Consider the following 24488-nt stretch of genomic DNA (forward strand, 5'->3'; position numbering starts at 1 on the left):
ACAAGGGAGTGATTAAAGACAAACCAGGCCACCGTTTATTGACATTAACTAATATCTGCATTTCTTTTGTAAATGAAAGAGACAAAATATGGACGACTTAATGTAAATGTGCTTAATGTTTCCTGGAGAAAGATGAAACCAACAACTTATTACTGAAAAGTGCTCTCCTACTGGAAACTATTTGTATTTTTAATAAGTTACTAAATTAGGCTCCACTTATATTAATCTGTAAATGTGCTTAATGTGCTACTTTAACAATTTGAGAAACACTTTATTTTTCTAGAATTTGAGCAAAATTGCACAGCTGCTTCAAATTAACAAGAAAAACAAACTGTCCTCATTCCTCCTAAATGGGCTATATTTATTTAACTACATAACGGTTCATTAAACAGAAAAGACATCTGCGGTGCGTACTTATGAGTCTGGTATGTACAGAACCATGCAAAAGTCTGCATACGCCATTAACCTTTTCACGTTCTGTCAAAATTCAACAAGTAGAAGGCAATTGGAGATGAAGTCAAATACAGCAAAGGTCCTGGGAGAAAATATCAATCATTTAGAAGAGAACCCAAACATACAGCCAGAGATACAATGGAACGATTTAGATAAAATGACCTAGTCAAAGTCCAAACTGTGCCAATACTAATAAAAGTGATGTTTCACAGATGAGCTCTGTCTAATCTGACTGAGTTTAAACTACTTTGTAGTGCGACTGGCAGCTGAATACAAATGAAGGCCGCACTTTTCAGATTTCTATTTGGAAGAAATGAGAACTGTGTATCCTTTTGGGACTGCCGCTTTGTGTTGCTCTGTCATACATCGAGGTTTTGTGGTCACAGCTTTGCAAAATGTGAAAAGGTACAAGAGGTCTGAAAAACTTTCCACGCCGCTGAGAGAGAGACTGAACCAATCACCGGGTCAAACTCTGCACCGCTCCAGCTCTGTTCCTGAAGAGACTTCTTAGGCGAACGGAGGCTCTTTGGTTCTGGAAGGCTGCTGTTCTGAAGTCTTATGGTTAATAAAAAACATGAAAACTTTAATTTTATAAAAAATTAGTACGTCAAAAGATGGCTGAAAGTAGGCGGGGGCAGTTTGGTTTACCTGGAGAACAGCAGGCGACCCTGCAGCTTTCTAGAGGAGCAGCAGAGCGATACTTCATCCTCCCTGATGACCGTGACGACGTCCGGGTTCTTCTGGACCTGGCTGTGGCCGGTCTGAGCGAGGCGTTTGGTCGGCTCTTCTGTGGGTTCAGGCCGACTGGCAGCAGGAATCCGCCGCAGCGTTTCGCTCTCATCGTCTGCGTTGGTGAGTAAGTGTTGGACTGCAGAGGCGGGCTGGGACGCCAGTCTCCATACGGCGAGCTCCTGGGCCTGGACCTCGGTCTCCTCAGTGAGAGTCCTGACTCGTCTCTGCAGCGCCTCCACCTGGACAACATGGGTATGGTTCATAAGGTAATTAAGAACAATTTTTACATCTTTTTTCACTTTGACTTTTCATTTCACGTTCAGGGTAAGTAAAATGACTTTCAAGAGATTTTTCTCTTTCTCTCATTTTAACTTAACAGAAAATTTCAGTCTCTTACTGGTGCAACAAAATATACACATCAAACTCTTCTCCAGGTTTAATTTCATTTCTTCTCCGGCCTTGTTTAGTCAGCTTTAATCGGACTCTAGTTTGTTTCCCTAGAAAATCTGGTTCATTTGGGGGAGAAGTGCAATCAAACTCAGGTACGGACCAAGAAAGCAAACTCTGGTCTGCCTGAAAACTTCAGTCTCGGTTCAATTAAAGTTTTGGACTCGTGAATGCAAAGTGGACCGGAAACCGCCCCAAAAGCGGGAAATGAACTGTTGCCCAGGGCATTCTGTGTAATTAGATCCAAATGTAAAAATGGGACTCTAAATGAGAAATGGCTTATGGTTTTTTATCAAAGACAAAAGAGAAATGGCACAAATCTGATGCTACTCCATTTTTGTTTTCATTTCCTGAAAAAGGAAGTTGCACTCATGTCTTCTTCTAAGGTTTCCATGTTGCTTCCTTCAGTAGTATTTGGTGCAGCGCCACCACAGGTGAGAACATGAACAGGTTTTTCAAATGTTTGGTTCATTTCACATAGTGCAGTGTGAAAGCAAAAATATGACAAATGAATCTTGCGGAGTATAAGGCGCTTATACTATAAGTTTCATGGAATAAAGGGCAGTGCAGAGGAAATGATTAAAAAGTGTTGGGTTTGTGCTCAGTACCTCTTCCTGCAGGCGGTTTATCTGAATCTCAGTCATGTCCTCTGCATTTCGTTCACCACTCATGCTGCTTGTGTTTTCTCCTTCCAAATCTTGACCTTCATCATCACTCCTCTTCAGATTTATTAGCAGCTGCTGGTCTGTCGCTGCCTCTTTCTTGAGCAGATCTTCTCCTGCCAAGCAGGCCGTGTTTTCTGTGTTGTTCTGATTCTCGCTGTCAGTCTGTGAAGTTTGGTCTCTGGTGTCCATGGTGTCCAAATCCCCGACTCTCTGCTGCAGCAGCTGCTTTTCCTGCCTGACAACATGAAGTTCTGCTAACGTGTCGACTCTCTCTCCATGTTGACTGAGCTGAATCTCTTCCTCCTCACCAACAGAGTCACATGGACCGACTGCAGACCTCTCTCCAGAAGTTACAGCTGCACTTTCACCTTCACCACCAACAGGTGGAGGCATTTCAGCTTCACATTCCTCAACGTTGGGCTGAATTGTTTCTTTTTGAATATTTAAGTCTGAAGAGGGAAGAGGAGCAGCAGCCTTTTCTTCTTGTATAAGTTCTGATTTCTCTGTAAGCTCTTCATCTCTCTTTCTCTCTTCAGTCTCTCCGTCAGCTGTCAGTGTTGCCACATTTGTTTCTTCCTGCTTTAGTTTGTTCAACTCTTGCTTGCATTGCTTCAATTCCTCTCCCTGGCTCACGAGGGCGCTCTCTTTCTCCTGTAGCTCAGCAAGAAGGCCTAAGATGTGCCGACTCTGCTTCTCGAAGGCAGTGGTCAGCTCTTTGGTCTGACGCGTTACCTGAGCCAGACAGAAAAACAGGAAAGAAAATAGCAAACAGCACAAGATCTATAATCTGTGAACATCTGTTCATTTGGCTACACGACATTTAAACTAAACTTTTAGGTAGTTTCAGAAGTTAACTGGAATAAATGTGAATAATTTAATCAAACAGAGTTTAACTATTGTGCATCAAATTTATCAGTTTTTTTTTTACATCTCAATATTAGACAAAAACAGGTAAAAATAAAAGATAATAAGGAATCTCCATCGACTACAGAGTTTTAAAACAATGGAGTCTGACCAGGTTTAATTTTATTTCATAGTTTTCTAGATAAAATTTCTAGCAGTTATTATAAAAATTTAATTTTTATAATAATTTGACATGAATTGGCTGCCTCGTTTGCTGGAGAGACAGAAAAAAAACAAAATGCTAGATGAGTCCAGATTTTTTTTCCCATACTGTTTCCTAAATTTACCTGGAAAAAAATCCTTCAAAATCCTCCAAGGCCAACTTTTCTGCTTTTCCAGATTGTGTAGGAAGACAGATTTATATAAGAAGGCCTCAATTAGAAATGATTGTGATGCCACTTCTTTTTTAACACGACAATGTAAATAAGGCTGTGAATAAAATCATAATCTGAAACACAGCTCTGGATCTGAATTAAAGTTTTTTTTAGCCAAAACCCTAAAAAGATTATTTGTAACATATATTTCTCTTTCTGTATTTCATACAAGATCATTAAGATTTACCTGGATCTGCAGGGCCTCAAATTTATCTCTGTACTTTTTGGCCCGTTCTGACTCCTTTGCACACTTTTTCTGCAGGACCTCCACCACCTTAGTGAGGTCAGAGGTCAGGGGTTGATCCAACTGCAAGTCTGATGATGAAAGCTTGATCTGATCGGAGGTTTCTTTGGTTGTTTGACCGCTGAGACGGAGAATGTCTTCAGTTTCTGTGGACAGGAGAGCATTGCGTTGGTTGGTAGACTCGCAGAAGATCAGGTGCTCCTCTGGGGAGGAGAGGAGACTGTTGTCAGAGCAACCGGTGTTGGAGGTGAGTTCGTCGTCAGGAAGGCTGGGTGGGGGGCTACTGGAGGTGGAAAGCTTCTCATCTTCCACTGAGTCTTCTTCTCTTCTGTGCTTCAGCTCCTTGACCTCAGCCATGATCTCTGCGAGCTTCAAGCTCAGCTCTGTGTTCGAATCAGAATCTGTGTTCATCCTTTGGTTTCTCTCCTCTTCCTCCGTCTTTCGTTCCTCTCGTTCCAAAGCCAGCTGAGCTTTCACCATTGCCAGCTGATTTTTCAGCTGGATGTTCAGCTCGATAAGCTCACTCTCTCTGTCGTTTTGAGTGGTACTCGTCTCCTCTTCCTGCTTCTCCTCCTTCTCTGCCTCCTCTCTGCTTCTCTTCATCTCTGCCTCCAAAGCAGCAATGCTCCTCTTCAGCCTTTCCGTCTCAGCCTTCTCATTCTCCAGCTTTACCTTCAGGTCCTTCTCCCTCTCCTCCCTCTCTGCCGCCTGGGTGGAGTGCTTGCGGCTGAGCTGTTTGAGGCGCGTCCTCGCTTCCGTCTCGGCCCGCCGCTGGGCCTCCAGGTCCTCCAGCCTTCTCTGGAGTTCTTCACGGACGTCGCGGAGCTCCGAGCGGAGGCCGTCGTTCTCCCTCTTGAGGTCCTGAGATGAAGCGGGTTCATCAGATTTAGGAAGTTGTGCATGTTTGATCTTCAGACCTCCTGTCGCAGCTGGGTGTTCAGCAGTTGCTGCTCTGTCGACGGCTGCAGTGTTTCTCTTGCTCTCTCTGTCTTTATCACCTTCTTCTCTTTGTCCCACTTTCTGTTGACGCTCAGAGTTTGTGATGCTGATCTGCTCGGCGTCGATTCCCTCCCCTGGCTCTCTGGCAGAAGGACACGCTGCTGTGACCTCCGCCCTGCTCCCATCCCTGTTCTGCTCTGACTGGGAAGCTGCGGTCCTCCTGCTGTGGGCTGCGGCTCGAGACAGAGAGGAAAAACTCTGTCCAACGGGGCCAAACGGAGCAGGCTGAGTCGATGCTGCAGGAGCTTTTTGTTCTGAGGTAATAAAAGAAAGAGTTTTTCCATCAACTTTACATTTGACAAGGTTATTCTTCATATTTTACTCTGTCATCTATGGGTATAACATTAAATAGGGTGAATACTTCACAGACCTTTGCTTATTTTCTTTGTAAAAAAACTGAAACATTTATTATTTTCCATCATTCTGGGCTGCTTTATCAGATAAAACCAAACAGAAAATACTGAAGCCTGCAGCTGGGGAGACTTGTGCACGTCACTGTGTAAATCATTCAAGAACTCTTGAACACAGAGTCGGCCACTATGTGGTGAATCCATGAGAAGGATTCATTCACAGCTCTCTCTCTCCTCACCCTGCAGTTCTTTGAGGAGACGCAGGGTGTCAGCTTGCTCCTCCTGCAGTTTCCTCCCCTCCTCCTCCAGAGCTCGCTCTCTCTTCCTGCTTTGCTCCAGGGTTACCGCCACACCCTCCGCCTCACGTACGGCTTCCTAAAATGCGGTTTGGAAACAAGAAAACACAAAGGAGGAGGATTAAATCCAGTCAAACAAACTGATCTGTCAAATCTACCGAGAGGGTTTTCATTTGTTTTAATACTCAAATAGGAGCAAAGAAATGAAGTATATTTATTTTTTAAATCACTGCATTTGATTCTCAGAAACATTATGTCTCTAAAAAAAAAATCTACATAGTTGAATGTGTTTGAAGGCATTTTTCTGTAAGAGAAAAACACAGAACTATAAACATCACAGTTTCACAAGAATAGAAAAACCTGATCAAGCAAGTTAGAAAAAGTAACAGGAGCAGTAATGTGTCTGCAGTTTTTAACTAACAAACTCTTATTGAATGAAGCAATTCAACAGCCACGTTAAGTAGCTTTATAGCTGGAAGTAAAAAAAAAAACTTTTTCTTAAATTTGCTTACTTATATATTCGATAGTAAATAGTTTATATGATTCTAATAAACCTTTTCAAATTCTAAAAGATTTATCCACATGGAGACAGAGGACGACAGAGTTCTCTTATAATTTATTCATGCTTCATCTTCAGTCCAGTCAACCGGCTGACATATGGCACGCTTTTTAAAAATGTATGTTGGCCTCGCTAAACTCAACACCTAGCTAATGAATAACTGACCCGCGCAGAAAAACAGGACTTTGAACCACATCTGTGTGTGTCTGTGTGTTACCGTCAGCTTGGCTTGTGTCTGAGTCTCTTTCTTCTGGCTCTCCTTCAGCTGCTCCTCCGTCCACTTCAGCTTCTCCTTCAGAGAGTCCAGCTCTTTGTCCAACGCCTGCTTCTGCAGAGTCAGCTGGTAGCAAAAACAAAAGAGGCGTTAGCTGGTAGAAATATGGACAGCAGTTTAAAGAGTTGGTGATTTATTTATGAAAGAAAACAGAGACTGAAATTAACTTTAAAAAAAAAACTAAACAAAAGATTCTTGCACTCATCAAGATGAGAGAAGGAAACAGAAAGCAGGGATAATAAACACAAGTCAGCGTTACAGTTTGAAGAAACCGCTTATAGCGAAAGTATTCATTTCTTTTGAGGAGATAGAAACTTCATGTATTTTATTAGAAAATTATGTGACATACAAAAACAAGAAACTGCAGAGGGAATACTTAACCACTGCAGAGAAGCAGCCAGAGCAAAATTAGGATGGCTTAGATTAAAGCATATTCATCTGGTAGAATGGCCTAGTCAAAGTTCAAACTAAGAATCTGTGAAAATTAATGGGCAAAGATGCTATCCATTCAATTCAACTGAAATTTAGCTATTTTGCTAATAGCAACGGGTAAAAATGTCTGCAGACGTGCAAATCGAACAAAGTAAAACCTGGTTCTACAAAGCGCTGACTCAGGGCAGCAAATACACACCACACTTTTCAGTTTTATATTTGTGACAAATGTTGAATCCTTTTCCTTGACCTTCGTAATTCTACACTAACATGTTGGTGGCTGAAGTTCGTGGTTGAAAACCTCTGAAGACTTCAGCAGCTCTAATGTAAGGTTTTATGCAGCTGCCGGCTTTTTTACACATGGAAACTATTTTATAATTCTAGCTGTGTATCACAGTGCTGTGGAAAAGCCTTGAGCCAAAGCCTCTTAAAATTTTATCACAACTTTAATCAACAGCACTTCCAGCTTATTTTCATCATTCAGGCCTAAAAATGTTTTTAAAGTCAACGGATAAATATGTTTAGAGTCAAGACATAACAGGCAACTTAATAATAAAAATTTAATAAAAAATTAATTTGAGCTTTAGGTATTAGGTTACTTGCAGCCTGTCAAAAAGACCCAATGTGTTTAACTGAATCTACAAAGAACAGTCTAAATAACAGACAAGACGACAAGAAGCTGCAGTAAAGAGTTATGAGCTTAAAAAATAGACTGAGAACGATGAAGGATTCTTTCAGTCTTCTTAAAAACTTCCCTTTGAGACAATCTTCCTCTGCTTAAAATAGATTTATGACTTCCTTTTTCATCCTTCAATGATTCAGTTTTGTAATTTTTTAAAAATGGAGACACTTTAGATCATCCAAAGATACTTGTCGAGATATTAAAAAACATTCAATTGGAAATAAATATATAGCAAATGGACAAAACAACTTGGCAAGTTATATGAAGAAACAATAAAAGGATCTGATCACAAATCCACCGTCAGCAAACACACTTCCTTCAATAATCTTAATATTGTTAGTTCTGCACTAAATTATGTTTTTTATTCTTGTTTTATGATTTGTTGTTGTCCTGCAGAACATTTCAACTTGTGTAGTAAAGAGCTAATTAAATGAGAAATAGCATTACAGCCTGACAGAGACTGAGTGTTACTGCTGAAAAAAATACTTTCACGGCTTTAAAGCGACTACTATTCAGTGTTGGTCTAATAGGGAGTGAAACTACACTTCCTGTGAGTTTGGACATTTCTACTGACTGCAGTAGCAGGGACTTTATCTACAACAACTCGACTCTACTTTAAATGAATTAAGATGAATCAGATATCAGAGGAATCACGGGCATTTCACTCTTGTATTATTAATGCAAATGTTTGCAAAGCTCTGCAGGCTAAAGCAAACCAGCCGGCTCAGTGCATAAAGTCTCAGTTTAATATTTAATGAATTCAGACACTAAAATGATGCAGACTCTGATGGGTTTTGTTATGGGTCAAACTCCAAGCTTGTGCAAACAAGTTGTCAAATGCAACAAGTGTAATCTACTCACTATAACACCATTCACCACACTTCAACTGTTGCTGATTTTGTGTGAAAATTGTAGCCCAAACAGTCGAGACCTACTAACAAAGACTGAATTTAGTCTACTTTTTAAATCAACTTGACTAACAAATCTCGTGTTAGCAAAAGCAAATCATCTTTCTAAACTGATCCTGCTGCAAATAAATCCTATGAACACATTGTGTCCTGTCTCTATTACGCAAGCTTTTAAAGGTCACGGGTCACAGTTGTTACCTTTGCTGCTTAACGTTTTCCACCGGGACAAACCGAGAGGAGAGAAGAGGAGGACGGAGCAAAGTGGGAGCAGGATGTGGGGGATAGAAGTACAAAAAGCAAGACAGTGAAAGAGAAAAAGGCAGGAAACAAAGAAAAGAAGAAAGTTTGGGAGAAGAAAAAGTTACATTTATTGATCTTCAGAACAAATAAATACAAACAATTGCACAAGTTAAAGGGGGAGGAAGAGAAGGTTGGCTAAAGAAAGGGCAAAGGGTAGAAATGGCTGATAAAACAATAAAGCTTGATGAAGCAGAGCTTCATGCTGCCCTGCAGTTTCCACTGTTGATGCAGACTTTGTTTTATCAAACGTGGCCGTGTTATTTCAGAGGCCGGCCGCGTGTTGTTGATGTGTAATATTCTGAGCTGCATGTTTGCCTGCACCTTGTCAGCCTGGGCCTGCAGAGCGTTGTGGAGCGACCTGGCCTGCTGCAGCTCCTGGTTCAGCTTATTCACCTCCTGCTGGTGCTGCTTCTCCACACACTGCCTCTCCTTCTGCAGCTCCGCCAAATCCTGCAGCCAGAACACACACGCCACAGTCTGAAGTAGAGAGCAGAGATCCGACTGCTTTCCGATTCTCCTGCAGGCGTCGGACTGACCTTCTGATGCACTTTCTCCAGCTCCTTGGTGCGCTGCTGGTGCTGAAGCCGACTGCTCTCTGCATTTTGCCTCTGGCACTTGAGCTCCTCTTGAAGCTGCTTCAGCTTGTGCTCGGCTTCTGATACCTGAAATAAAAGAATTTCAAATTTTTATCAATTATTTTATAAGTAAGCGAATGTATTGTAGCCAAGACAATTATAATTACTTTACAAATAAGAACAGCATTTCAAATTTAAAGCATAGTTTTAGGAGGAAAGGTTTCTGCATTAATTTAAATAAATAAAACTAATATTTACTTCAAACAAAACACATTTTCTTAAGGAGACAAAAAAAAGTAACGATAACATTATGCTAACAAAACTGTGGCAAGAAAAAAGTAAACTAAATGGGTGAATAAAAAATAAAATCTTGGTGCACTGCCACTGATGAACATGCCTTATCTAAAGGTAAATAATGAAAAAATCCCACTTAAAAAACAAAACGGGTCTTCATTATAGCAACATAATTTACTGTTAAGGTGCAAAAACACCAGTCTGAGCACATGTAGAACAGGTAAGCCTGTCGCAACAAATCAACTAACCAATTAACCGCATGATAAAAAGTAAAACGATAATTATTTCTATTTACATGTTTTTCCTCGTGTCTCTCGTTCTACCAAAGACTGGATGACAAAAGGCTTCAGTTGGGTGGATTCGTCTCAACTAGGCTCTTTATGAAGGACAAATTTTTTACTGAACATTCAGTATAAATTTTCTTTGTTTTGTTTGTTTATCTTGGATATTTGAAATCTCTTCCACTGCCGATGTTAAATGTTCATCAGAAATTAAAGTTTATTGCTCTTTGACTGGAATCATCATGTCAAAGTGATAATATTTCCATTTATCGCAATAACTTCTGGGACAATTTATCATCCAGCAGGATTTGTTGTTGTGGCAGCAGGCCTGGGCAGCGGTGAGGTTCGTGCTTTTACCCGTTCTTTGTCCTGAGCCATCCGTGTGTGCGCCATGTTGAGCTCCTCCTGGGTTTTCCGCAGGTCCAGCTCTTTAGCAGCGAGCTCCTTCTTCATCAGCCCCATTTCATTCTGGACCGTCTTCAGATTCCCGACCTTCTCAGACAGCTGGTCCTCCAGAGCCGAGAGACGACTCTGCAGCTCTGATGAAGATACTGGTGGATACACAGAATCTCCTCATTAAGGTCTGATAAAAATAACATTTTACCTGTGGCAACCAGTGAAGTGCAGATTTAAGCAATTAAATTAGACAACAGTTTGATCTTGTAGAAATAATGCCAATAAACTAATACTGAGGGTCATCTTTAGACTCACTTTAGTAAAGTTTTCAGTTTTTCCCCAGTTTTCAGATGATAAATACCAAAATTAAAAACTCAAAGGCAGACTGCAAGATTAATAAATAGGTAGATGGACCAGACAGAGACACGAATATCAGAATGTCATAGTCAAAATATGTCCAATATTCATCTTGCAAAGGACAGTTCAGAGGGCAATAATTGTTGGCTAACCTTTTCCAAGTGTTGCATATTTCACATTAATGTAATATTTAGCCAGTTGGAGAAAGTCTCGGCTAAATTAGATGAAATTTTACAACATTAACTCATTGTATTAAAACTTGTTTAGGTTTTATGCCATTAACTGCAAGATAACATGTCATGGAAGATGGACCTGCTCAGAAATATTACTGTCTTAAATGGATGGATGAAGGACGACAAAACATAACAGATGATTGGAAAAACCAGAAAAGAAAAATATGTACATTTGTAATTTCTATTTTTTAACCAGAAACACCAGGATTGATCCTGGTGTTTATGGAACCAGTAACTAAAAAACAAAGCAGCAGAACATTGCAGGCTCTTGATAAACGGGGTCAATCCATACAGACTGGTTCAATGATAAACACACAGCTGGAGTTACTGTAAAAAGAAGAATTAACCAAGTCAGTCCACACAATAAAAATCATTTTGCTTTTTTAACTAAAAATATATTTTTGTAATTTATTGCAATCTATATTTTGTTTTTGTGTAACTCACAATATATTCATTATCTAATGTCATAGAAAGCTGTAATGATTAAGGAAAGTCTACTATGACACTCTGTAATGAATTTTCTAAAATAAATAGTGTAAATGGAGAGAAGCAGAGTAAAAATGCTGCTCCTGATGTCCCTTCATAGCTTCACGTTTATTTGTCTCTTCCTCCTGTGAACAAACACAAACACTTTGCAGCTGAAACTAAGGAAAGTCTTACATCATGAAGTGTTGCAAGACTTCGATGAAGCTGCTTTCAGAGCAGGGACAGGAATGTCTGGCTGAGGCAGAGATTGCTACACAAACTCTTACGTAACAACTTTTGGTGGGGTTATGTGGAGAACTTGTTAGACATATTGGCTAATTTAAGCAAAACATAAACTGATGTGTTAAGATAAAACTCAACATCTAATCCAAATCTGATCCAGTCTGTCTGGAAGTTTGGGATTAGAAATGTAAATGGATAAGTGGACAAAAGCATGATCATGCTGAGCATAATCTTTATAGTAATCCAGGTTACTTTTAATCTTTCTTTGGGATAATTACTGCAATCTGAGCAGGATGCATTTGAATGAGGTCAACAAACAATCTTACTGTCCGTTTTCGTCTTGTGGACCTTTTCTTCAGAACTCCGGTCCAATCGGCCTTGATTCAGGACCTCAGGGCTCGGCGCCTGAGGAGAAGACGCAGGTCGTCTTCTGGATGCAGGTCCAGAGTCATCTCGTTCCCATGGAAACACAGCCGAAGGTGTGGAAAAGACATCGGACTGGTCAGATGGGTGGCGGAGCGGTGTGCTCTTGTGCTGCTGTCGAGGCGGCGAAGGTGCAGACGCTTCTGAAAACTGGAGCCGCTGCTGCAGAGAAAGATTAGAAAACAAAGAATTAAAGTTTTTCCAGTTTAACTAAGAACATGTGTCTTTTATTGTTAAGCTGATTTATTTAAGATGGGTTTTTTGCATAGAAAAAAAAAACCAACATAAAAATCAAGATATAATACTCTACATTTGTTTCATTTTATATAAAAAGTTTTAGACATATGCTTCTCCGGTTTCAGACCAACAAGGCTTTTATACAAATATAAAAGCAGCAAGTCTGATGTGGAAGAACTTGGCTGGCCTGCACAGAGTCCAGACTCTAACCTGGCAGAAGACCTACAGGATGGATTTAAGAAAAGACTGAGAGCCAGGACGTTTCACCCAACATCAGTGTCTGACCTTACAAATGCACTTCTGAAAAAACACAGTGAGATATACCCATGAACACTGACCTGTGGAAAGCAGGCTGGTGAGTAAACGTTTTTAGCAGTCTACTTTATATCTGTTGCTCAAATGCTTTTCATGGGAAATCCACCAAGAAACACCTGGTGAGTGGAATCTGATCAACTTTAGCTCAAAAATCAGATTTATTTCTCAACTGTGAATGGCCCATGGCTAAACTGCCATTTGTATTTTTTTTGTTGTTGTTTGGTCTCTTTGCTTATCTAAATGGTTTTTAGTCTGTAATGTATGTTTAATATGCACTAATCTGTGACTTCAAAAAAGGTCTTCAAGAGAAAAAGAGAAACTGATCACTGCAGCAAAATTTGACTTAAAAATGAAGTTTTCTAGTGTTTACATGACAAATCCTTAAAACCCAGTTCCTTTTTGCAATAAAACTCAGAAATATTTTATGTTTTTGGTATTTTTAATGCAAGCAGAAGGATTAAATAAGTGTTCACTTCTTCCTACTCCTTTTGAGACAGAAAAGTAGTGTTAAATTATTTTGTTCTTGCACATGTTTTCTCTGTCTTACTGATTGCTTGTTTTCTTGTTTTTAAAAACCTTTTGAAATAAATAAACAAATCAAACTAATTTTTTTACATTTATGCTAGATTTGGTCTTGTCAATATGTAGTTTTTTTCTAAACAATCAAACTTGACTGACAAAAAGGAGAACATTTTGTTAGGATTAAAAATAATAACATTCACATATAATCTTTTTTTCTAAATGAAACTCTGTTTCTATATAAAATGCCGTAATGGTATTTTATAAACAACAAAGAGAAAAAATAATTTCTTCCTAGTAAAGGAAAGTCTCGTTACCTGCTCCTCAGAGGGAGTTAAATGTTTACTACTGTGTTTAAATGGCAAAAGCAGGTCAAACATTAATTGCAGACAAATCCATGTGGTCCATTTAGGTGGAATAAAACTAAATCTGTAATTTGAGGATAGACTGGAAGAACAAAGACGGATGTTAGTTCTGTTTTTCTGGCATGAAAGGAGCTAAATCCTCTCAAACTCCACAGGAGTTTAGGATTTGAAGGAAAGCTCAGTGGAAGAATAAGCTGGTACTTACTCTGATGTGATGACCCCGGCTCTGTCCTTCATCCCGCTGCCCGGATCTGTCTTCCTGTCTGCTCCCTGCAGGGCAGAAACACAACATAGCGACTGAAGTCAGAGCCTCAAACGTATCGACAAAGTTGAACACGAACAACAGCTGCGAATATCCAAACAGTGGAAAGATAAACATTGCAGCCCCCAGGGAGCGACAGGCTGGGAAAGCTTCAGAGCAGAAGGACTTTATTTATAATCTTCGCTCATCTCTGTGGTTTTACTGTTTAATTAGCTAAATTATACAGGGGAATTAATTTAAAGAGAGGATAAGACAGGATCTGCTAAAGAGAACAAACAAAGGCGTCATAAATTTCAAACTGTACCATTGTGTTCCCAGGGTGAGGATCCAGTCCAGCAGGGTGTGGAAAACAGAGTGGTGTCTGAGCGCCGGCTGCTGTTCTGCAGCTTTTCCAGCTCAGCTTCCAATCTGCCACAGAGAGAAGACCGATGGTGAAACAGAGGGCAGGAAAACAGAAAACCCTCTGATAACAAATGTGATCCTGATGCAGGAAACTAATGGAGTTCGAATAAAACCAGTGTTGACTCAGCAGCATATGTCCAGGCCTTTCCAAAAGGTTTTAAATCATTATATTGTGTCACAATACAACCACAAATGAGTGTTTTACATGCAATTAGTGAAACAACAAAGTGGAAGAAAAAAATGACTAATAAGGGCCAATAAAGAAAAAACATAAAAGGATGAAAAGAAGAATCCCACTGTTGGAACAAATCATTCAGTCCAGTTACAATTTGCAACAAGCAGGAGAGCACAGAAAATAAATGGGAAAATTATACAATCCAACAAGATCAAACACTGCATTTGCGGCGGTGAAGTAGCAAAAGGCATTTCTCCAATGCATCAACCGAGAGGGTTCAACGCAGTTGAAGGCCGCACTTCCCAGATTGTAAATTGGAAGAAACACTGCCCTCTTGACAAATATATACGGAGTTACCACTAAGTCTGTCACAATAAGCAATTCATTAAATTAAAATGAGCTACAAAAATTTCATTCTGATGAATAATAGATTTTAGAGGGCAATTTTCTTTGTCATTCATGTTTCATTCATTGTTTTTGGTTGTCATGTTTTATTTCGGATATTTAAAATATCTTCCAGTTCCAGCATTAAGTGTTCGATTGAAATGAAGGTTTGTTCATTTTTGAGAGGGCAAACTTAAACTTAAACTATAAATATAATATAGTTATATATATAAATATATTACTTGAAAATAGTCACAAAACAATTATTATTTATCTGTGACAATTTATCACCCAATGAAATTGTTATTGTGACAGGTCTATCTACCATGTTAAATCCCATTGGAATACATCGACATTTCTGGTTGTAATGAGACAAAATTTGAAAACATTTAGCAAGAAACTGCATGCAATTTGGAGACATCCTATCAAATGAAGTGCTTGATGTTTTAATTTAGAAATTAAAACATACTTAATAATATGTGCATAATTCTATTATGGTTACTGATTACATAAAACAACATGGTGGCAGGAAAGCTAAATATCGGTGCCATAGCAGTGTAGCTGTGTTTTTATTGTTGACTCCTGCTGACCTCTTGATTTCTTGGCTGAGGTGGATGTTTTGGTTGCGAGCCGCGTCGAGCTGCCCCTCCAGAGAGCAGACCTGGGCCTGCTTGGTGTGAAGTTCCTGGGCGAGGCGCTCTTTGCCGGTCACGGCCGCCTCGGCCTCCTCCCGAACGCTTTGCAGATCTCTCTGAACAAACTGCAGCTCCCCACGGACCGCCTCATACTTGGAAGAAAGGAGGAGGAAAAGAAGAACAGGAGTGATTTCATGGAGTCTAAAGGTTACGAAGTGTAAAGAGAATATGACACTTTGTATTTTAGTAAAACACAAGATAACATTGTCAGAATGTAAGGTTAAAATATTCCTGTTTAAAAGCACACCGCTAATGCTAACAGTAGCATTTATGACTTTACTAACAAGTTACTGGTCGTATTGATTCTCTTGTAGCCTGTAGCTGAGAGTTGCTCAAAAAGCACGTCAGTGTTTACCTTCGCTGTTTGTTTTTCAAGGCTGGTATGAATGTTGTCCAGCTGCAGCTGCTTCTGCTTGTTCTCTCTGGACAGTCGCTCCTTTAACACCTGCAGCTCCTTCACTTTCTGCAGGACCCTCCCAGAGAGGCCCACCGTCCAGTCCTCCTCAGCCCAGCTCATCTCTGTCCGTCTGGGCCTGACACCATCGGATCAATAAATCAACACAAGCACATTTTGATAAAAACAATAGAACATCATCCAATACAGCAAATGCTAACTTTAAATGATCTATTAGCATTTGTTAGACTCAAAACGTCTGGAGAAGGGGGTCAAAAGTGTGGCCCTGGGGCCATTTGGAGCTCTTAAAATAATTTTTCATGGCCGCCAACATCACTTCACAAATAGTACAAATTTGGCCCTCCAGCATTGCTATTTGATGCAGATGGACACAATTTACAATTTTTAAGAAAATTTTTATACTAAATTTCCAAAAAATGTTTGATACAATATAACATTATTTTATTAGCAATATTTCTTCCTTATTTTGCTTTTATTTAAAGTCAGACCACAAACATCCCGAGACATTTACTAAAATAAAGATTTGGCACATCCAATCATTAAAGGTCGTAAAATAACTCATTCCAGTTGATTATAATAGACAATGTTCAAATATTAGAGAAATGCATGTTTTTATTTTGAAATAAAGCCGACTTGTGACACCCTTTATGTTCCACATTTACAGTGAATAGATTCATTTTCTACAAAGATCTCACTTATTGCTGAACGAGTAAAAAAACTAAACAAATCTGTTTCATAAAATTAAAATTATGCTTTCTGACTAATTATTTTGACTGAGAAAACAGATCGTAATATTAGAGCAATGAGGAAGTCCAGGCTGTAAAAAAAATAAATGAGGTGCATATAACTCCTGTTGCATTGTGTTCAAACACAATACACGTCTTAATCCTCTCTGAATCTGCTTTTCTCTACGACTCTTGCTTTTGTTGCTAAGGCTTTGCTGCCTCAGAGGGACACTGGTTGTCCCAGCTGGGCAGCTGTGACTCAATATTTTCCTACACAAACAAACTGTTCCAACAGCACCGCCTGCCAGATGAAAATAAATCCCAACTTTCCCATACTTCGGCATGAGCAGAGACAATTTCTCATAAAATAGTTGCTTCAAGCGCAGGAGGTTTCAAGTTCAGCGAGTTTCAAAGGCATTGACTGGAAGTTAGTGCGTGCAGGTAGACAGCGCACGTTGCTGTAAATAAGCACAGTTGAAAGTGAGAGCACTGGAATGAAGAAAAGCCTGACTGAAAATGACAGATAAAGCTAAGCTCAGTTTTGACATGTATTGCAGCCTGGAGGCTTATCATCAGGACTGGAGCTGCACTCAGTTTGTGTCATAGCTCAGTGCTGCTGTCATTGTTTGCCCGTTTCCCTGCAAACAGACAGAAGGCAAGCAAGAAGCTGTCAAAGAGAGCATAGAACCAGGATTTACAATCACGCTTCCAGTTGACTCAACAACACGTAATCATCTTTGTTCTGTTAAAACTTCTTTTTTCATCATTTAAGTTTTTATTTTATTTTATGACAAATAAATCTAGTGCATATTTACAATTGTATGCCAATCATTTTTGTGGTAATAAATATAGTACAAGCACAGAAAGAGTAGTTGAGTTTGAACCTTTAATTTTTCTGCTTTGTTCGCCGTTACCAATTACTTTTCTTTCATCAACTAATTCCTCCAGCTCAGAAACAGATTTAATCTTGAACTTAAATCCTGGTGTTTCACAATCACAGTTGGAGATCAGGATTAGGTGAGAGATTTTTATTAAACACAGTAACATCTCTGTCAGTGGATATGTCTGCTAAATGTTATGACTGCAATTCCACGCAGCTGCTAAACAAACAAACGTTGGAGATTTTAGCATATTATTGTACAAGCAGCAATTTTAAAGTCACTTTCTTATGAAATGTGGTCATATGAACATAATAAATAACATCCACCGTCAGGAGAAAGCTTAGATTGATGTTGGCTTAATAAGGGAAACTAATCAGTCATATTTCATAAGAGTCATTTGCCCAATATGGAATTAAAATAAACAAAAATAAGGAATAACACAAAGTGTATAGTCTCCAAAATACATTATTAAATTGAAATACACAAGAGGCTTGAGAAACTAACTATTGGAAATACTTAAATATTGAGAAAGTGAAGTGTTTACCTGCATGACATAGGAAAGTGTGACTACAAATTGAAAATAAACATGATAAAAATACCTAAATATTTTGATAACTATGTGTTGCAGCTGTTTTCCAGAGTTTCTCATTCTGATCTGCGTTTTGGCCCCTCTTATGAAAAACAAAAAAACGCATCAGAACCTCTGATCAAACCAAAAATAACTATGAAAATGTCTTCTCACATAAATGTTACTGCTATTAAACAATGTTGTCCTACGACTTAACGCTGTGACTAAATGACCATATTGGACTGATACTGATATGCCAAAAAATTACCATCATTAGCCAACACCAATTAATGGCAATGTATTTTTATAAACAAATGCTCTTATTGTAAACTAGAAACTGATTAAAGAAAATGTATTTATTTAATAGGCCGTCAAAGAGCAAATGAAACTTGGAGGGTATAAATTGATGCCTGATTGGTACTAGATGTAAACCTGAAAATGCTTGGTGTAAAATAACCATTCCCACCACAATATGAAATAAGAAAGAAACAATCAGCACCAACTACATCATTAATGCGCTGCACTTAAGAGAAATGTCTTCCAAGTGTAGATGTGTAATTTGACAATGAAAACAAATCCACATATTTAAAAACTGATGCAAAAACTTGTATAGATGCTGAATAATTGTGTAATAAATTGTAAAAAAGTTAAATAATAGCCATAGTATTAGTCAAATACGCCAGGATTGAGAAACACCATTTCTTATAGCCGCACTGAAGACAATAGTGTCTGACTTTATAAATAAATTAGACACTTAAAGCTAAAACCTGTAGCTAAAATATTTTTCACCACTGTTGGGGGTTGGATAGGCATACTCAAATATTATTTCACATATATGGTCAAATGTTTGCTTGTTTTGTACACAATTGGAGTCCCATATAGTTTATTTCACACCATGAGAAAACAGATAATCTGAAGGTTTCCTCAACAGGTTAGCTTTACCACGCGATCAATGACGTAACAAATGAATGAAATTTATATTGCTTTCGTGGCAAATGTTAAAAGTTGGTATAGCAAGTCCTCAACAAGACATGAATTCAAGAGGAAAACATCCGGAAATCCATATTACGATGTTTCAATAAAAATACAGACAATTAACGAAAAACAAACAGAAAGAAAATCGTCATTTTTACGTTAACTATGTGAACAACTCGCAAGCTCGCAAGAGTGTCAGCTCGGTTCACCAGTGACCAGCGGCTGGCATCAGCCCAGGAGTGATGCTACAAGCTAACCCACAACAAAGCTACTCACCATTCACTTCAGAGCGTGACAAAGAGCGAGATCAGCCGGGGACGCTCAGGCACGGCCGTGACAGGGGTCACGGAACCAAACTCCGGCGTCCACGGAGTCAGACAGCAACTTGAAACAGGACAAAACTCAACCCGAATGTTGACAGCTTTTTTTATGAGCTGCAAAATACCGCGGGATCTGTCCCACTGATAACCCAACAGAACCCGGGGCGGCACGAGGCAGGAGGGGGCTGATGACGTAGGAGGGGAATGTTTTGGGAAAGGTCCGCGTGGCGGGGTGACTCTCTGAGGACCTCTAGCGATGAAAGGATGTCACTCACTCAAGTCACGTAAGAACGTCAAACATTCTTGACGTCACTGTACTAAATGATCATTTGTGTATTTTTTTATATTAAACTCTATAATTACTAAAATATATATCTTCTACGGCTGAGTTGTGCATTTCGCTAGTAATTTCACTGTGTTGTCCAACAGCCACAGTATTTATTTTTATTTTTTTGCATATATGTATTGATATTTTCTTATTTATATTTTTAGTTTAGCTTGTATGGTGTTTTTTAAAACTCTGTTTTGATTTTATTCTGTTGTTTTTCACTCTGCTACTCTCTTTTTATTATGTCCATGACAGCTTAAATTTCCCACTTGTGGGACCATTAAAGAACTATTTTTATTTTATTAAAACAATGTTGCATAGTAATTGCTGTTTCGTACTCCTTCAGTATACTCCATATGTTGTCCATCAATATCTGTATTTCTTTATAAATATATATTGATTTTTTTGTATTTATATTCCTAGTTTAACTTGTATTTTTCCTACACTGTTTTACCATTATATCCACTTTCTGGATATAATGTCCAGAAAATGGACATTAGTTGTAGGACTAACAAAGGATTATTTTATCTTATTTTGTCTTATCTTAACTTCCCCTTTGTGAGGCAAATAATTGTATTCTATTCTATTCTATTCTATTCTATTCTATTCTATTCTATTCTATTCTATTCTATTCTATTCTATTCTATTCTAAACCAAAGCATTATTTTCTTCCTACTTCTAAATTATGCACTACTTTGTGTTGGACTATCATATATACTTTATATAAATAAAGTCTGGACTTCTCAGTATAGATGACAAGTAGTTGCAAAAGTTGAAGGTCAGGACTCATTTTGTGCCATTAAGCACAAAGTGAAAGGTACTGAGATGAGAATGGATAAAAAAAATTTAAAAAAACATTTCTTGATTTTGAAGCGTCTGTAATGATACCTTGCTGTGTGTAATCATGTTCTTGCCTCTTTCTGACTGAAACTTTCTTATAACAGGCCGCAGATAAGCATATATCGGTCTACACACACTTAAATATTCTATTAAACTCAATAGACCTGCTCTCAGTAATATTTACAAAATCATCTCTTCCTGGTATACAGTTGTACCAGGACTGAGAGTATAGTAGTAATTAGATTATAACAGTCACAACAAGCAGTCATTCTTCCAGGTAGGCTCTGGATTTGAATGTAATCTGGGATTTGGTGGCTCAGTGCTGAGTGGTGTGGAAACCCAGAAACTGGCCTGATGTGCCTAACATATACTGAGACAGACTGCTGAGCATTTACAGGCGATCGTTATGCCATGTCGCTGTGATAATGTGTAATAACTCTGGTATTACCGAGAATGTCTGAGAAAAATATCAGATATTCAGTGTTTAATGTTTTGCGGAAGAAATAAATGTTTGAAACCTGAACATTTTCTTCAATGTTTATCCAAGATTAAACTTGACAGAAACTCTGAACAGTTTCCTCTTTAAAGACACATAAAGGTGCATCAATTAAAAAGAAGGAATTAATTGATGTTGAAAAGAGAATAAAGAAATGCAGCTAAATGAAAACAGATCAGCTTGATGTCACCCCTGTCTGTGCGGTTATGTAAAATGATTTCCATCACTCACACTGATGCACCCGGCTCTCCCTGCAGGCGTGCACTCATGTCCCAATAAGCTCATCTCGTCACTCTATCTTTATTAATACGGGATGACATTTATTCTCAATCCCAAACTCACACTCGCTCCACGCACACCTCAAAGTATTACCTGCGCTGTCTGCCAGGGACCTTCACAGGTAGCCAGGCAGTCAGGCAGCTGTGTGCCACCAGCTGGAGTCTCATTCATCCACTCTGCCCATGGAGGTCTGCTCTTCCTCTGGCTGCTGACAGAGTCTTGAACAGACAACTGAGGGATTTCTGCCAGATAGAAACACACCATCGCTTTGTACATTCACTGTCATAAAGGTACGTGAACGAATAAAAGGAGAGGATACTCATATGTTATTATTTAGCTGTTTGCTGTGATTTCAATCCACTTTTCCCACGTAAAGGTTGTTTATTTTGTCACATTGTGAGATGTGATTTCTCTTTTCCAGATGTTTCCTTGGTCGGCTGTCTTCTCCCTTGAGCCCAAAGTTCCGGGTCACCGCAGCACAGAGGAGCTGGTGACCAACACTCTGATGCTGGAGCTGGGCGCCATGGTGAAGCGGACCGAGCGCATCCATTTGGAGAGGGCCACCGAGGGCCGGCGCCGGCGCCGCAGCTCCTCCTCCACGGCGGACTACAGCTGGCTGGCACACACCCCGACCCCTCAGCCCTACCAGCTCACCCCCAACGACCTGCTGGAGCTGCAGGACCTCTGTGCCAAGATCCCCCCTGCACAGTGCGGCCCTGTCATCGTTAGGTAAGAAACACTGAAGCAGGTGAAAGTCTATCAGGCAGGAAAACAAGCAGATAATTACATTTAAAAAGGTGTAAAGTTGACTGGGGAACCATTACAGGGATTGTAGTTTTTCTCCCCATAAAGCAAAGATAAACTTAACGAACACGCGACTTCTCAATTTGCACTGTATTGTTCATTTTATTATAGTCCATTTAGTACTTTTACTCTATTTAATTTTCAAGCTAAGTGCTTTTCATCAACAATTCAGACTGAAGGTCTCTAAAATCATTGTGAAATAAAGACAACTCTATAATATAAAATATGAAGAGAGAACTAAGGACAAGAGAGTTGCAGAGTTGCAGTCTGATAATCCCTTTAAAACTCTGAGCAACAACATGCTGATACTCTCAGATCCTCTCTACCTGTCTGACTGAGTTGTTCTATCATCAAATTACCCTTTCAGAGTCACTATACCCCAATTCACAATTAATTGATGATTAAGTAGTTGATGAATATTTCAATAATTGATTTATCATGATTAATCATTTCAAACATGCAGGTTGATGCAGCCATCAGGGTGGAAGTGACAACTTTTAAAATGGCCTTCTTCCTTCTCATGTCTTGAGATATTTTGCAGCCTCCGGTTTTTCTTTTAGGGTTGTCCATGATGTAGCATCCTGCTAAAGGAGAGCTTTACCCACAGCATAATATTGCCATCATCATGTTTCACATGGTAGGCATAGGGTGTTAGTTTCTTCTAGTATTATGTATTTAGTCCAAAGAAGAATTTTATCAGAGCACGTTTACTGTCTACACTACATGATAACAAGACTTTGTCAGGAATGTCTTGCCATTCTTTCACAAAGAATACAAACAATTGACTTAGAGCATAAAGAATGCTGTTATTGCAATTAAGGCAAAAATAATTATTTTCTTATTTAAAAAATGAATTGAATTATGTGTTTGTCTGTTTATGTATTTCTAATATTGTACAAAATAAGCTTAAGAGACTAAACACAAAATCTACAGAACATGCCCAATTTCTTAAATCAAATTAATTGATTAATCGTCACAATAATCGATTACTAAGTGGTATCCCTAATCAGATCACGTCTTCTCTTCTTCTTCTTCTGCAGGTTTAGGAGGCTGGTGTCCCAGATGGAGCCTGAGGTTCATGAGGTTCCCCGGCTGTTTCGCACAGTGCTGCGCGACTGCGTGGACGAGGTCAACGGCAACGATGAGGTCCAGCCACCGAGCGCGTATTACGAGAAGCAGCAGCGCAGCAAGAGCCTCTCCTTCGTTACGTTCCGCACAAAGATTCGCACCGGGCAGATGTTCAAGGGGAGCGGCTTGAGGGGATCTAGGGGGAACCTGCAGCAGCAAGTGGATTGGTCCGACGATGAGGACGATGGAGAGGGCGAGGAAGAGGCCATAAGGGCCAGAGCGAGGAAGGGGAGGAGCAAGAGCATGCCAGAGATCACCCCACTGGAGCAGAGCGCTCAGAGCTGAGACGAGGGGAGGAAGATTTGTGGAGGCAAAGGGAAGAGAGAGAGGAGAGAGGAAGGAAAAGTGAAAGTAAATTATAAGATGAAGACAACAAGACTCACTTTTCTCAAAACAGACGACGACAATGATGACGACAGCGGAAGCATTTGACAATTTTATAACTGTTTCATTCCAGTAAACATTAGAAACTCAGAAGCATTATTGTTCTGGTTGAAGGCTTTACCCTGTACTGATGGTTGAGTACCAACCAGTCTTTGACCACGCAGCAGATCTTTGAGACAAGAGTGAGCAGGAATTATTTATTCTTCAAAAATGGTTTACTGACCATTCCAAACTAAGGTTTAGGTAACTACAATGCCACAATTTTGCACACTGTCCAATGAAGACATTGTGACAGATCAGCACATCATCCCCAGCAGGCATCACAATTCCAACCAAACTCTTAATTTTACGACCAGGTGAAACAACATCATCTGCAGACAAATTCAAAAACTCAAGCACTCCTTAGATGTGGTGTAAAAGACATCTAACGAACTGTCCCTTTAAAGCATTACATGCAACGGGAGGGTGGGGTGAGCACACTCAGCTCAGGCTGCTTTTCTGCTGACTCGGCAGATTCTGTCACTTTGTGAAAGCTCTCCTGTCAACAAAGCTACTGCAACTCAACCTGAATTATGTCTGATGTTTTATTTTTTATTCTGAATGTGCACACATGTATTTGGAGAAATATGACATGTTCTCAAATGAACAGTGTGATTAAAATGCTGTTTTCTCTACATTGTCCCTGTTTTTGATCTAAATATGGTTCTTCTTAACATTTAGGACTACGTTTTGAGGCACTTTTAGTCTGCAGACTAAAAAGGAACAATTAAACATCATTCGTGCAATAAGATTCTTGGGTTCAGAGATCTACAAATTAAAAAATAAGACATAAAAAAATAGAAATACATACATATACATATATATATATGGATGTATAAATAAGACATCAAGGTTATATCAGGATTATAGTGAATGATATTGTAAATATTTTAGTTTACACTCAGACTACGTAAATGGATGTGGATTAAATCATGTGTACTAACAAATACATATATATCTGCAGTATAAATGTGAGACTTTTTACAAAAAAACATTTCTGAAAAAGCCATGACTGTTTTACAAATAATTTAAAAAAATATATATATATTGGAAATATTAGTTTAACT

General features: G+C 39.1%; 2 protein-coding genes across 3 annotated transcripts in view; one reads left to right on the plus strand and one right to left on the minus strand.

Moving 5' to 3' along the window:
- The window catches only part of si:dkeyp-115e12.6 (centromere protein F), a 24793-nt gene extending 5467 nt beyond the window's left edge, over positions 1 to 19326 (minus strand). Inside the window, exons 1-15 of one of the 2 annotated variants that reach the window (XM_044127013.1) lie at positions 19080 to 19324; positions 15595 to 15772; positions 15135 to 15331; positions 13888 to 13991; positions 13527 to 13591; positions 11789 to 12047; positions 10126 to 10319; positions 9155 to 9280; positions 8940 to 9068; positions 6240 to 6362; positions 5407 to 5542; positions 3762 to 5071; positions 2241 to 3029; positions 1102 to 1424; positions 915 to 1008 (exon numbers count right to left, since the gene is read on the minus strand). In XM_044127013.1, the coding sequence (XP_043982948.1) occupies positions 915 to 1008; positions 1102 to 1424; positions 2241 to 3029; positions 3762 to 5071; positions 5407 to 5542; positions 6240 to 6362; positions 8940 to 9068; positions 9155 to 9280; positions 10126 to 10319; positions 11789 to 12047; positions 13527 to 13591; positions 13888 to 13991; positions 15135 to 15331; positions 15595 to 15756 (4011 nt within the window). In that variant the 5' untranslated portion in view covers positions 15757 to 15772; positions 19080 to 19324. Of the gene's footprint in view, positions 1 to 914; positions 1009 to 1101; positions 1425 to 2240; positions 3030 to 3761; positions 5072 to 5406; positions 5543 to 6239; positions 6363 to 8939; positions 9069 to 9154; positions 9281 to 10125; positions 10320 to 11788; positions 12048 to 13526; positions 13592 to 13887; positions 13992 to 15134; positions 15332 to 15594; positions 15773 to 19079 lie in introns of both variants that reach the window. The other variant, XM_044127014.1, reaches the window with a different exon arrangement.
- Positions 19327 to 21105: 1779 nt separating this feature from the next.
- On the plus strand, positions 21106 to 23983 carry zgc:162144 (RD3 domain-containing protein). The gene is made up of 3 exons (XM_044127023.1): positions 21106 to 21356; positions 21488 to 21795; positions 22911 to 23983. Exons 2-3 carry the CDS (start codon positions 21488 to 21490, stop codon positions 23281 to 23283), a joined length of 681 nt encoding a protein of 226 aa, XP_043982958.1. The 5' UTR covers positions 21106 to 21356; the 3' UTR covers positions 23284 to 23983.
- The last annotated feature ends 505 nt before the right edge of the window (positions 23984 to 24488 follow it).

This window comes from Gambusia affinis, linkage group LG09 (genome assembly GCF_019740435.1).
Source record: "Gambusia affinis linkage group LG09, SWU_Gaff_1.0, whole genome shotgun sequence".
Taxonomy (NCBI): Eukaryota; Metazoa; Chordata; class Actinopteri; order Cyprinodontiformes; family Poeciliidae; genus Gambusia; species Gambusia affinis.

Coding starts and splice junctions, on each gene's coding strand:
- zgc:162144 (XM_044127023.1), top strand. CDS start 21,488: ATGTTTCCTTGGTCGGCTGTCTTCTCCCTTGAGCCCAAAGTTCCGGGT. Junction 21,796..22,910: donor TGCGGCCCTGTCATCGTTAG/GTAAGAAACACT, acceptor CTTCTTCTGCAG/GTTTAGGAGGCTGGTGTCCC.